Raw genomic sequence first — 12,896 nt, forward strand, 5'->3', positions numbered from 1 at the left:
TTGTGCCATTATTTTTAAAATTAACAGCATCATATGTTACCTCAAACAATAACATTTGATTTTCCTTCCTACAGGTTCTTTAGGTTTGATATTCTTATGTATAATATTGGTTGGCCAACTTACTGAAAGTTGCCATATGCTATCTGATGTTTAAGCTTTGGATGTTCCATTTTTTTTTTGTTTCAAAAATATATTTAAGCAGGCCCTGTGTTCACCTATGCTTCTGAAGTGACGCTGGGGACTTGCTCCTTGAAGACGTGAATCCAAAACGGAGCACTGTATTTCACGTATCCTGTGGGAGCCTATAAAACCATGTAACTTTCTGTAAGACTTTCACAGTTTTCAAAAGACACTGAATGATCTTCAGTTGTGAAATACAGACATTATGTTATTTTATTTCTGCCTAAGATTCTTTTCCCCTCTCTCGCCTCCCAAGTTAATCACTAGTGACACTTTGGTGTATAAGTTGGATACGCCTAATCATTTTGTATAAATAGTGAAAGCTCCAAAATACAGTGCACTTTAATGTATTAGACCCACTTTGGGGTGCTAAAACGTGTCCTTGGGTGGATGGAAATTGGTTTATCTGGGAGGCTGATAGAACATAATTGGTCTCAGAGGGATTAAAATGGGGGTGAAAAAGAAACAGTACCAATAGCACTAGTCCTTATTATTCTATTGAGAATTGTGTTAGTGACCTAAAGCTATAATGCACAAAGAGCCCTATTGTTATTACCTGTACGTGACTGAACTTGATCTGTAATTGGGTTCTCACCCCCACAACAATGACCGTCAACTCTCCCTTTTCTTTAGTACTTCTACTGGCAACCTATTTGCTTTGATATTTCTTTAGAAAAAAAATCAAAATATATTAATATTTTCCCTACTTTATTGAAATTCATTAATTTTCATTGGTTTATGATTTTATAATCCTCTTGAAATGCTACCAAGAATACATTTTTTACTGTTACTGTGCCTTTTCCCATGTAAGTGTTTCGTTGCTTTTCAAATTTCTCTGAAGCATCTGAATTAAAGTTTTCCTTTCTCTGATTTTGTAAAGGCTTTGCAGGTTCAGACCTTTACTTTTATGTAACTTGTTAAAACAAGGCAAAAATCTTTTTAAAAAGCAACAAACAAGTAGAAGATAATACATCTAAATTTTCTGAGAAATGAACCATGAAATGCTTATTTATTCATTTATTTCTAGCAATATTACAATATCTACTAAGCTGGGAATTAATTCTACAATTTAAAATAAATGGAAAGCTACATCCCTCAGTTCAAGCTCAGAAGTTTTGTTTTTGAGCAAGTAACTGTCTAGCAGTATTAGAAATTCAAAGCTAGTAGAATACACACAAATTTCTCAGCATTATCTGAGCATGTGTTTTCCTTGACCGTGGCTAACACAGCTTTTAGAGTCATTGCAAAGTGTTAGTTAAACATTAAAGATTTCTAAACTGATTTCCTTTCTTCCCGAAATCTACAGGAACATTTTAAAAAGTATAAGACCAAAAGTGAGGGAAATCCTAAAAGAAGTATCTTACTTCTTATGGTTTCTTGGTTTTTAACATCTCACTTTGTGAGAGAAAACGTAGAGGTATTCTTTATGTTTTAATCAGATCACTCTGTGTGATCATAATCTAAAATATGCGGATTGGTCCATGTGAAAAATCCAAGTATGTTTTATTTGTTTGGAGGCAGTTGCTGCCATTTTTATGAATGAGTCAGATGAGGAGTAACATTGAGATTGTTACTCTAGTCATAATTCTAATGTGAACCTTTTTGAGTCATTTAAGTGTATCTTTTCATAGGTAAAGCAGGCCTATATCTCATCAGTTTTGCAGAGTTCTACAGAAAACTTTGGTTTTGTTTTTTGTTTTTTAATCAGAATGGTATGAAATATGAAAGCAGATCCGTTAGTTATAAACTAGAGGGACTGGTGTTAGGGCTACCATTCTTTGGAATACTATGGCTAGTGGCGCATTAAGCCTGTAATTATAAAGTAAATTTAAACTATGCTTTATATTAAATATTTTAAAAAGAAAATCAATTAGGCTAACATTCTATCCCTGATGACTTAGAAGGTCACCCCACCTTAGCCCAGAGGTGACCATGAGGATATCCACAGACCCAGGGAGAAGGGAGAATTTCCTGCTAGCAGAATAACACAGAACGTAAAAGCCTGGCCTCTGAAACTAGACCTCTTCAGTTCAAATCCAGGACCAGCCCTTTACTGCCTTAGTGACCTTAGGAATGTTCTGTAACATTCTATGTAATGACAGTACCTTCCTCAGAGAGCATGGATACTCAACAAGTTGAATCATGTGAAAATGCAGAGTGGGTCTTAACTAATAGCTTTCATGAGAGAGTTTCATCTCTGCTCTAGCACTGAAAGCAGCATTTATTTCAAACACCAGTGTTATCTCAGAGAATAGATGTGTTTTGACCTGAAAGTGTGACTAGGTCCGTGGAGCACTGCAGTCTAAGTCACATCACCTTGTGACGTGTCTGCCAGCTGCAGACAGTGTGCCCTGAGTCAGCCTATCAGATGTGGTTATAACCACATACTGTTTGGCAAAGCCAGCATTTTTTCCCCTCCTCTAATCTTCTCTCAATGCTGCTCCTGGTTCAAAACTACATAGGTTGACTATTTTATCCTCCTATTCATTGTGACAAGGGCACAAATAATTCTGCCGTCTAAAATTGATATTACAGCTTTGTTATTTAGTCTGAAAAGAGACTGTAGAGCCATATGAATTTGCATTTTTAACCAGATTATTAAAAGCGTAAAATTTAACTCATGGTTTTTTTGATAATAAAAGTGGATGATTTATTGTGATTTTCTCCCCCTTACCTACATTAAAAGACCAACTGATTTTCCCCATTGTAACATTTCTATTTAAATTTACCTTTGGAACAGCCAATAGTTATCTCATAGGTTTCAAAGAAAGTTAAGTATTCATCCCTACTGAAACCCCCACCCCCCATTTAGTTATTTTTAGTGATAAAGAGACAGAGATCTTCCATCTGCTGTGTACTCCCCAAATGCCCACAACAGCCAGGGCTGGGATAGGCTGAAACTAGGAACCTAGCACTCAATGTAGGCTTCCCACCTGGGTGACAGAGACCCATCTGCCACCTCCCAGGATGCACATTAACAGGAAGCTGGAATAGAAGCAGAGGTAGGACTCAAACCCGGACATTCCAAAAGGGATGCTGGCATCACAAGCAGTGTCTTAGCTGCTGCAACAAATCCCTGCCCCTATAATTTACCTTGTGGCTCACTGCCTTAAGCCACTGCCTGCAGCGCCAGCATCCCATATAGGCACTGGTTCGAGTCCTGACTAATCCATTTCTGACCCAGCTTCCTGCTAATGTGCCTAGAAAAGCAGAAGATGGTGCAAATCCTTGGGCATCTGCATTCAGGTGGGAGACAAGGATGGAATTCCAAGCTCCTGGCTTTGGCATGGCCCAGCTCCGGACATTGTAACCATTGGAGGAGTGAACCAGCCAATACAAGATCTCACACTGTCTCTTTTTCTCTCTGTAACTCTGCCTTTCAAACATTACAAAAAAAAAAAAAAAAGAGAAAATTTTACAGCCAAAGCCATGACTTACTATCTTGAAAACAGAAATAGAAGTATAAATTCGGAACCAAAGACAGAAGGGATTTAAATGTACCTGCCCTAATGGCCAAAGGAAACGTGGTTGAACTTTTCATTTTTTTAACCTCCTTTTTGTCACAGCATAAAGGGGAACATAGTAAGCATATTGTTTTTACAGAGGAAATATACCAGTTCTCCATAGAAGAGTTTTCTCCTACCATAGAATAGAAATATCTCATGCAAGATTCTGTGAATAATGTACCAGGCAAACGTCTTCAACAGCAATTGCCTAAAGGGTGTCTGATAAACCCCAAAAGCAAGCAATTAAAACAGTTTTGGAGGTGATGTAGCAGCTGGGTAAACGAAATGCCCCCAGCAAGTAGCCTTGTGGGGATCTAATTTGATTAAAGAGTAGAGCTTAGAGTATCCCAAGTTGTAAAGGTGAATTTTATTTCTCACAGGATCTTCCCTAAATTTTGATTTTCTGAGCAAGAATGTGATGGGACCCACTGTGGGGCTCACTGTTTACATACTCTTTGATACAAACTTGCATTCTGTTCTTCCACTTTAAGGGAGAACCTTGTGGAAGTCAGACACCAGTCTCAGTGAAATCAACTCCCCGTGGTAGCTCCATGACCACCACCTCATAACTGACATTTCCCGTCAACACCTGGTAACTCAGCTCTGCTGACGACCTCAGATGATGCCGTACACTAAGTGGAATCTCTTTATAGTGGCAATGATTTGAAATTCAACCAATTTTTGTTCCTGATAAGCATTAGACATATGAAGCTGTACTGAGGCATTTAAACTAGAAGATGAAGTAAAAATGAGCTTTCAGCAATGGCAGGAGGGAAAAAACCTGCATGAAAAATCAGATGACTCCGGTTCCAACTTAGAAGCAATTAAAAAATTGATGGTAGAACCTGAGTTTCTTTGTCTATAAAGTGACATTGTTATGGTGGATTCAGTGCTTCAAATAATTTTTTAGAAGATACGGTTTTCCAAAGTGTTAAATGTTATCTAAGTATATAATATTTTTATAATCCAGCCTTATGTCTGTGCTTAAGTGAACTAAATGAATACTTAGGAGAACCATACAATTCAAAATTTTGCTCAGTGTAAGCTAACTACTACTCACTCGAGCTCCCCTCCTTTGCCTTCACAGTCTAGCATTGGTGGAGTCAACAAGGGCTTTAGTGTCTACTATTTGGAGATATAGGTATGGAAACACAATTAAACCCCCAATAGAGAAGTTTGTATTTCTGCCCAGGTCTCAGTATGTCAGAACACAGCATCTTCAAAACTCAGAATATCCTCTTGTACTCTCACGGCCACCCTTCCTTCTGTGTTATCAACTTCTGCTCTTGACAACACCCTCCTGATGAAAATTCCTAGTCAACAATATTTTTTTGCCTGAAATCTTACAGGAGCTTGCTATAGAGCATTCTGCTGGCAGGCATGGTTCTCTTTTTACTCCATCTTTGACTCTGCTAACATTAAGGTTACATTCATGCTTCAGACCTGTGGCGCCACCTCCACCAACCTCGCCCTTCACCCCTCAGTCTGTTCATTCAAGCTGCTGAATGGCCACTGTTCATCCAGTTTCTACTTCCTAGATCTTACATCTTAGCATATGGCGATGTGCAGTCAGGTTCGTTTGGACTTTAGTAGAAATATGTGAAGCATACAGAAGAGGTCAGGCATAAATTAAGTTTTTTTTTTTTTAAAAAGATTATTTATTTGAAAGAGTTACACAGAGACGGAGAGGTAGAGAGAGAGGTCTTCCATCCGATGGTTCACTCCTCAGTTGCCTGCAACGGCTGGAACTATGCTGATTGGAAGCCAGGAGCCAGGTGCAGGGGCCCAAGGACTTGGACCATCTTCTGCTTTCCCAGGCCATAGCAGAGAGCTGGATGGGAAGTGGAGCAGCTGGGCCTCGAACTGGCGCCCATATGGGATGCTGGCACTTCAGGCCAGGGCATTAATCCGCTGCGCCACAGCGCCGGCCCCATAAAGTAAGTTCTGTACAGCAAATAGGAAGTGAGGAAAGGCTTTAGAAGAGAGATAATGTGATATTAGCAGGGAAGTAGGGCAGAGAGGAGGGTGTTTGAGGAAGGCAGGCTAAGCAGAGACAAAGTCTATTCTGAGCAGAAAATTGCAAGTGCCATGTGATTTTAGAATAAAGAACGGGGCTGGGAGAAGGTAGAGGGGCTCTGTCACTAAATATTCGAGACTGGAAAGGTAAGCAGGAGCCAGGTCTTAGAGGCCCTCGTGCACCGTGTTGAGATCTTAGGCTTTGCAAAGAGCAGCAGGGAACCTTGGAGATGCCTGAAGTTTCCATACAGCAGCTTGGTGATCAGGCAGCACTAGTGAGGTCAAAGGAAAACCGAAGGCAAAGCTGTCAGTGGTGAGAGTATTCCGAGACTGTGGCTGGAGAGTGGGCAAGAACAAAAAGTCGGCAGTCTAGAAACTGTAGGACTCGGTTGCTGATTGGTAGGCAAGTGGCGGGGGCGGGGGGGAGTGGGGAAGGGCGAGGACGTGGTGTGGGCGAAGTCTTCTGGGAATTTCAGATTTCTGGATTGAGAAATTGGGGGCATCTCCAAAATAGGAAGAAGTGGTTAGGCGAGCAAGAAATAAGATTTCACGTGAGCGTGTTTCACATGAGAGCGGGCAGAGACACTCACAAGGCAGCCAGAGGCAGTAAACAGGGCCAGCAGAGAGGCCCATTTGTGCTCCTCTGCACGCTGGTGGCCAGTGAGGCCACCAAGTAGTTCGTTAGGGGAGTAAACATAGTTGTTTAGGATAAGGCGGCAGAGGAAGATGCTAGCAAAGGAAATCACATTTGTGAGACAGAGGATGCTGAGCGCACAGAGAAAACCAAGTCGGAAGCGTCAGAGAAGTTGAAGGTCTAGGTCCAGGCTGGAAACGGATGGCAGAAAGAGAGAGGGGACTGGGAAATCAGAAGGCTTCGGAAGTGATCTCAGTCAAGGCAAAGCACAGCCACGCTAGAGTGAGAGGCCTGAAGACAGGTGTGTGTCCCTTTCTGATGTGACATGGGGCGTTTTAAGAAATAGGCTGTGTCCCTGGAAGGCAGAAACTAAGATGCTGGTGAAGATTAAGACCAAGTCATCAAGAAGCTTTGTAGAAATGGAGCGTCCAAGGGGGTGTCAGAGGGACCCCTGGTGAAGGCTGCAGAACTTGGGAGGGAGACGAGCCATGTGGGAGGCATGCCCTCCAGGTTCAAGGTGGCGGAAAGAGAACGCACACTTTGTAGTTTGTGTAGATTTATACTTTGTCCTATCTGTTTTCCATCGGTAGATTGTAAGCTGTGCAAGGGCAAGTACCTTTTGTGTTTATTGCCTTATCCTTTTCACCTAGTTAGGTGTCTAGCACTCTAAAAATACTCCATAAAAACATAATGAACAAATGAGTGAATCAAAAGAGGGGGCGCAGAGGGCAGAATGGAAGGAGGAAAGAGGCAGTGAGGAGAGAGGAGTTCTCTCACTTCTCCTCCTGAGCAGTACGCCTTCCTTTGGGACAGGATCTTCCTTTCGCTGGGTCGTCACCCGTCCCCACGTACCATCTCCTGCAGACTAGAGCCTCTGGAAATACTTGACAGATGAGTCACTGCCAGTTTAGTTGTCTAGAGTGTTTACTATAGTTTGAGAAGTTATGTTAATCAACTGTTTGATTCCTAAGTATAGTGAGGCATGCACATTCTGTATTTCACATTCTGATTTTCTGTGATGGTGACTCAATATTTCTTCTGGAAAAGAAAAATCTCAATGACAAAATAAACTTCCTATCTGGTGGCTACTGGGCCAGCATATGGGGAGGAAAAAGCAAGCGCCGTGTCGCTTTGGCTCTGTCTGCTTTCGTTTCTGATCTGCTTCACCTGTCATCCCTGATAAAGCCCATCCAGAAGGAGTGGGAAGAAGCAACTGCGCCCTGGTGCTGTGTTTACCATATTCTTCATCTCTCTCCCTCTTTCTCTGATGAACCAGAGAATCACTGTCTTCAAGTACACTTGCATCATTCTTTCTCTAATCTTGGCATAAGGAAAAAGCAGCCAGGAGAAACCCAATGCCAGTCATTTTCAGTCAGTACATTGGACTTTCCTCCCTATTCTGAAGTCTAATGCAGGGAAAGTAAGGTTTCTGAACCAACTAGGAGGAGGTGACAGTGGTATGGAGTCAAAAACTAGTATTGCAGCTGCTTGTATTTTGGCTAAAAACTGCCATCCTTTCTACTTCCTGTATTATTTTGATCTCTAAACAAAATATCTGGTAGTTAGGTGATCTGTTAGAACACACATAATGAACCTATATTTAAAAATATAAGTTTTTCCAGCCATTTTCTATGTTGTATTTAACTGGATGTATTTGTTTCTATTTTAACCAGTAAAATGCTATCTCTTGGATCCACCATAATAAAATGTCTTCCATATAGCCATGCCCCCTTAATGGTTTTAAATACTATTTGCTGCTTTTGTAGCAAAGAATGGGAGTTGTAATCTTTGGACCCTTTTAGGGGGTGTTAATATTTTTGAATTTCTAAGTGAATCATTAAATCTCATTCTGCTGAAGTCACACAGTTAAGGAATAGAGCTGGAAGATTCCCCGTAGATCATGTACTGCAGCCTCCCTGTGCTGTGGACAAGGGATGAAACTCCAGAGGCAGTGACCCACTGACGGGCACCGGGCTCCCAGCACCTTCACCAGTCTGCTTTCTGCTCCGCTCCACGCCTGACTCCTGCCAGGCACCTCTTACACAGACTGACATCAGCCTTCTCAGCTCTGTTCACCCATCTATCCGCACATTTTTTCAGTATCTGTTTCTCCTAATTGAAAATTGTCTTATGGTAGAAATTGAGGAAGATGAAGAAATTATAGCCGTTTAACAGTTTTATAAGTGCTGATAGTCTGGCTAGAGGTAAAGCATAAAGCACCTTTTCAGAACTTCTAAATACCAAAGAGGGATGTACAAGGCAGGAAGACCTGCATTTTCCTCTTGTTTGGACTTCATTTCTGGAGGGTTACGGACGATGCGAAGGCACGTGGCAACTAAAATGAGAATAAAATCCTGCACTCTGCTGCTCAGTGAATCTAGGACTGAGAGGGAATTTTCTTAATGTTTTGAAATGGGGGGGGGGGGTGTGATGTAAATTTCAACTTTTTTCTCTGAAGTGGGGACATTTAAGTACTGCTTCACATAGTTAAGGGTTGGATGGTAGTTTATAAGTCACCTTGCTTGTTATTATACTTAGCTTAGAGGTGTACTTTTTTCCTAAGAGTTTTTATCTGTATTTTTATAAAATAGTTTATTAACAAACATGATAGCCGTCTACTCTAGTTGTCTTTTATGAAAATGTAAACTTATAAATCAAGGTTAAAGTGCTAAATTCCAGGTCAGATTCATCTGTGTACAACGGTACTTGAAAAAGTGGAAAATGGGACTAAAAGATGTCTTGGTGGAAAAAATTAAAGTCATGCCTGGTTTTTCATGGCGCACATCTTTGAGCTTTTTGAAGACCACTCATATATGTGGATTTCAAAAAAGAAATGTCTTTTAGGTTTATCTTCCACTAACTTGCTAAGTACCTTTGTATCTGCAGTCAACCTGGAGCTAAAGTTAAAGACCTACTGTTTTTGGTAATTGCTATCGTCTGATTAAACTTCTGCGCTTACATCGGAATCCATTCTAAAGCCAACGACTGTCAGCAATGCTTGTTTGACATTAGTACTCTGCAGGGAATAAACTTCCTAGAGCATTCAGCTGCTTGTGAAGTCATTGACAGGCATCTATTTCTAGTAAAATGAGATCAGAAAATATACTTTGCTTGTCAATATGTTAGCCATTCAGAATTTCTTTCTGAGACACTGCAAAGCTTGGTTGAAGAACCTCGTGTTTTCTTTCTTTGCAGTTACGGCAGTTAGTTAATGTGTGCATCAACCCCGATCCAGAGAAGCGGCCGGACATCACCTACGTCTACGATGTCGCCAAGAGAATGCACGCGTGTACCGCAAGCAGCTGAGCACGCACAGCGTCTTCAAGAGCACAACCAAAATGATTTAAAGTGTTTCTGTGCAGGTCATCCCTCCCCCTTTGTCTGGGTGTTAAGAGTGATATTTCAGAGCTTGTGTGCTTTGAATCCTTAACCAGTTTTCATGTAAGCTTCATTTTGTACCAGTCTAAATCATTCTTGCAAACCCCAAATGCCTTTGAAATAATTGAATTGCATGTTAGGAGAGTAAATGAAACATGATGGTTTTTGATGGCTAAAGGGTTTTAGAATTACTTAGTGTTTTCTGTTGATAAATTGCGTTTCTGTAGACTGCCAGTGCCAAATAGTGACAGTGCAGCTTGGCACGTGTCAGGATAGACTTGAAACCCGAGAACTATCTAAACACATGGCTTGTTTGCGTTTTAGTCATTTATGGACATTGAGGTGAACACATTGTGAAGTTTGTGATTTCTTTTTTTTTAAAGTTTGAAGTATATATTTTAGTGTTAGCAGTATAGCATTCAAATATAATTTACAATAAATGTAGACGTAGACTGAGAAGCATTTAAAATTCTTAGCTTATACATTCAAAATGCAGTTTTTAAATGTGAAAAGATTTGGAGACAAAAATGTGAGTCAGACACTGAAGAGTTTTTTTTGTTTTGTTTCAATATCTTTCATAATCTCTTTGCGTTAAAGTGGTATAAATGAATCCATTTAAAACATGGTTAAGGATTTGGCTGGTGTGATAGTAATTTTTAAAGTTGCACATTGCCCAAAGCTTTTGTGTTTTTATTATTGTTTGTACATTTGAAAAAATTCTTTGAATAATCTTACAGTACTATATTTCAGTTTCTTTATAAATTGAAATGCATTTTAACACATAATTGTACACTATAATGTAAGCATATGTTTTTATTCATAGATTTTATTGAAGTTCTGGTTGGTCCCCTTCAGAAATTTTTATATTTAAGTTACTTTTATTTATATTGTATGTGCATTTTACCCATTAATGTTTCAGATTTTCTGAGAACATAATACCCTTTTAAAAGATACTTGGTGTACCAACACTTTTCCTGCATTGAAACTTTTTTGATTTTTTTAAAACTTAGGCCACCCTGTGTACATGTATTTTTGTCTTGATAGAGAAGACGAAAGGATGTGTGTTACACTGTACCTGTGAACGTTGAGAGTTTCGATTCAGAACGTGTTCAGAGAATGTAAACGGGCTGCTGCTGCGGCCAGAGTAGCTGAGAGATCAGCATTTCTGTTGAGCAGCTTTTGAGCAAGTGCTGTGCTGGCGCATGAAGATGGCAGAGAAGGGGTGCTACCTTTAGTTTAAGGAAGGGCAGAGCCTAGCAAAGCCGCGGTAGAGGTGTTTTTCCCAGATGCGTTCTTGTTAGTGGTGACCAGCTCCGCCCAGGATCCTGGGGCCAGAAGCCCTGCGTGGCAGTCCCAGCAAAGGCTGCGGTCCACCGACTAAAACCTTGCAAAGGATGATCCTGGCAGTGTGAAAACCTCCGGGTCAGAGAATGCCTGCCTTCAGCCCACGTGACTGCTGGCTTTGTTAGTTCTTGCACTCTTTCTTAGACTGACAGGAATGGAAGTCATTTTGCAAACTTCGAACATTTGTAAAGGGCTAAAATCACAAAATCTTCTGTTTTTCAGTATCAGTTGTAGAGGGGATCTGAAGAGTCATTTAAGCAAGGAAGACCCAAGTTGCTCCTTTGGGTGGGGGCCAGATATATGGCTCCCCAGCTTCCAGAGACTCCGCTCTGGGGACACAGCCCAGAGGCAGGAGGGACGTCGCCTGTGGGGACTGTTAGTGTCATGTCCATTGTGGTGTTACGTATTTGTCTGAGATGAAATATTCTCTGGTTGGAACAGGTACTTCTGTTTTTTAACACATGGCTCTAGAATTCATTCGCCTGCCCCTCGCGGTGACTCGGCAGTGAGGATGTACGCCTTCTTCTCAGGGCTGGATCTGCTAGCAGGAAATCACTGGGGAGAATTTAATGATCAGAGAAACCGTTTTTAGTTTCTACATGTAGAAACATCGTTTCTGAGAGTTCTTTTTAAATCTAAACGTTCATATTTTTTCTGATGAAACCACTGTATAAAATCAAATTTCGAAATGATCCCAAAGAATTATGAAGATGATTGTAAGTTCTGATTTTTATGATCACTTGTAAATGTTCTTTGTCTTTCTAAGTAAATTTTATATTAAGTTAAACATTTGAGTTGATTTAAGAAGCAATAAACTAAAAGATGCATCAGATTCTGAACCTCATGTAGACATTGGTACCAGTTACCCAGGGTAAAGTGTGGGGTAACCTTGTTTTGTGTAATGAGGTTTAGGAGTGCTGGATGAAGGGTATTCCTACACGCATCAAGTGTGCAATGATTGTAAATTTAGTAAGACGACAGCCACTTCTGAATGCCTTACCATTCTACGTAGTATCTATTACAAAACACCTTGCTTGTACCCATTTACTTCAGGTGTTGCTGTTAACATTTACTATGATATTTATTTTAACCAAAATGTTATTCACATTAAATGTTCTTTAAAATGAATGTATTATGTTTATAACCCAGAAATGCATAATTACCCTATGCCTCATCTTTCAATAGTACTGTAACATGAACTTCTTTTGTGAAATACTTTTATTTTGTTATGCTTTAAATACACATACAAAAAAGACTGTTATTAGCTTGAAAATTGTACAATACCCTAATATAAAATATAATAAAAATGTATAATAAAATATCTGTGTGTGATTTCTCTAAGATAGATCCTTGTCTATTTTCACCTAACACTTAATCCGAAGAAATTGTCCTCATACACTTTCCTAATGTTGGCCTTTTGGAGAAGCCCGGAAATGGAACCAGTTTTGATAGACCATAAGAATCAGGTTTTCGAATATGCATTAAATTAAGGCACATCTTCACATATTGCTGTCCTCATCAGCGCCTCACTCTTTTGATGAAAAAAGTTTTCTGGAAGGTAAAAAGAAATATTTATCTTCCCACTTTGAACCTGCAGAGTTTCAAATTTGCAGAACAGGTTCAATCCCGTCACTGTAATAGGGAATTGTAATAGGGAATCCCGTCACTGTAATAGGGAATCCCGTCACCGGGAATAATGTTATAGTTTATAGATTGCTGTGTTCTGCTGTGTTCTTTCCACGTGAAGGGCGAGAACACTGCTACACTGCCTGGGAATGTCGAGTGTAAGAGATCTTAATGGGGCAAAAATGGACAGAGTTACATCTCAAGATTGTTCT

The 12,896-nt window shown here is 40.2% G+C and overlaps 1 protein-coding gene across 4 annotated transcripts in view; it reads left to right on the forward strand.

The window, feature by feature from the left end:
* Positions 1 to 12,377, forward strand: part of NEK7 (NIMA related kinase 7) — a 148,372-nt gene extending 135,995 nt beyond the window's left edge. For all 4 annotated transcript variants that reach the window (XM_051821072.2, XM_070055072.1, XM_070055070.1 and 1 more), the window contains one exon: positions 9,532 to 12,377. In XM_051821072.2, coding sequence (XP_051677032.1) covers positions 9,532 to 9,642 — 111 coding nt within the window. In that variant the 3' untranslated portion in view covers positions 9,643 to 12,377. The remainder of the gene's footprint in view (positions 1 to 9,531) is intronic.
* Positions 12,378 to 12,896: the final 519 nt, after the last annotated feature.

The sequence above is a fragment of the Oryctolagus cuniculus genome, chromosome 13 (genome assembly GCF_964237555.1).
Source record: "Oryctolagus cuniculus chromosome 13, mOryCun1.1, whole genome shotgun sequence".
Taxonomy (NCBI): domain Eukaryota; kingdom Metazoa; phylum Chordata; class Mammalia; order Lagomorpha; family Leporidae; genus Oryctolagus; species Oryctolagus cuniculus.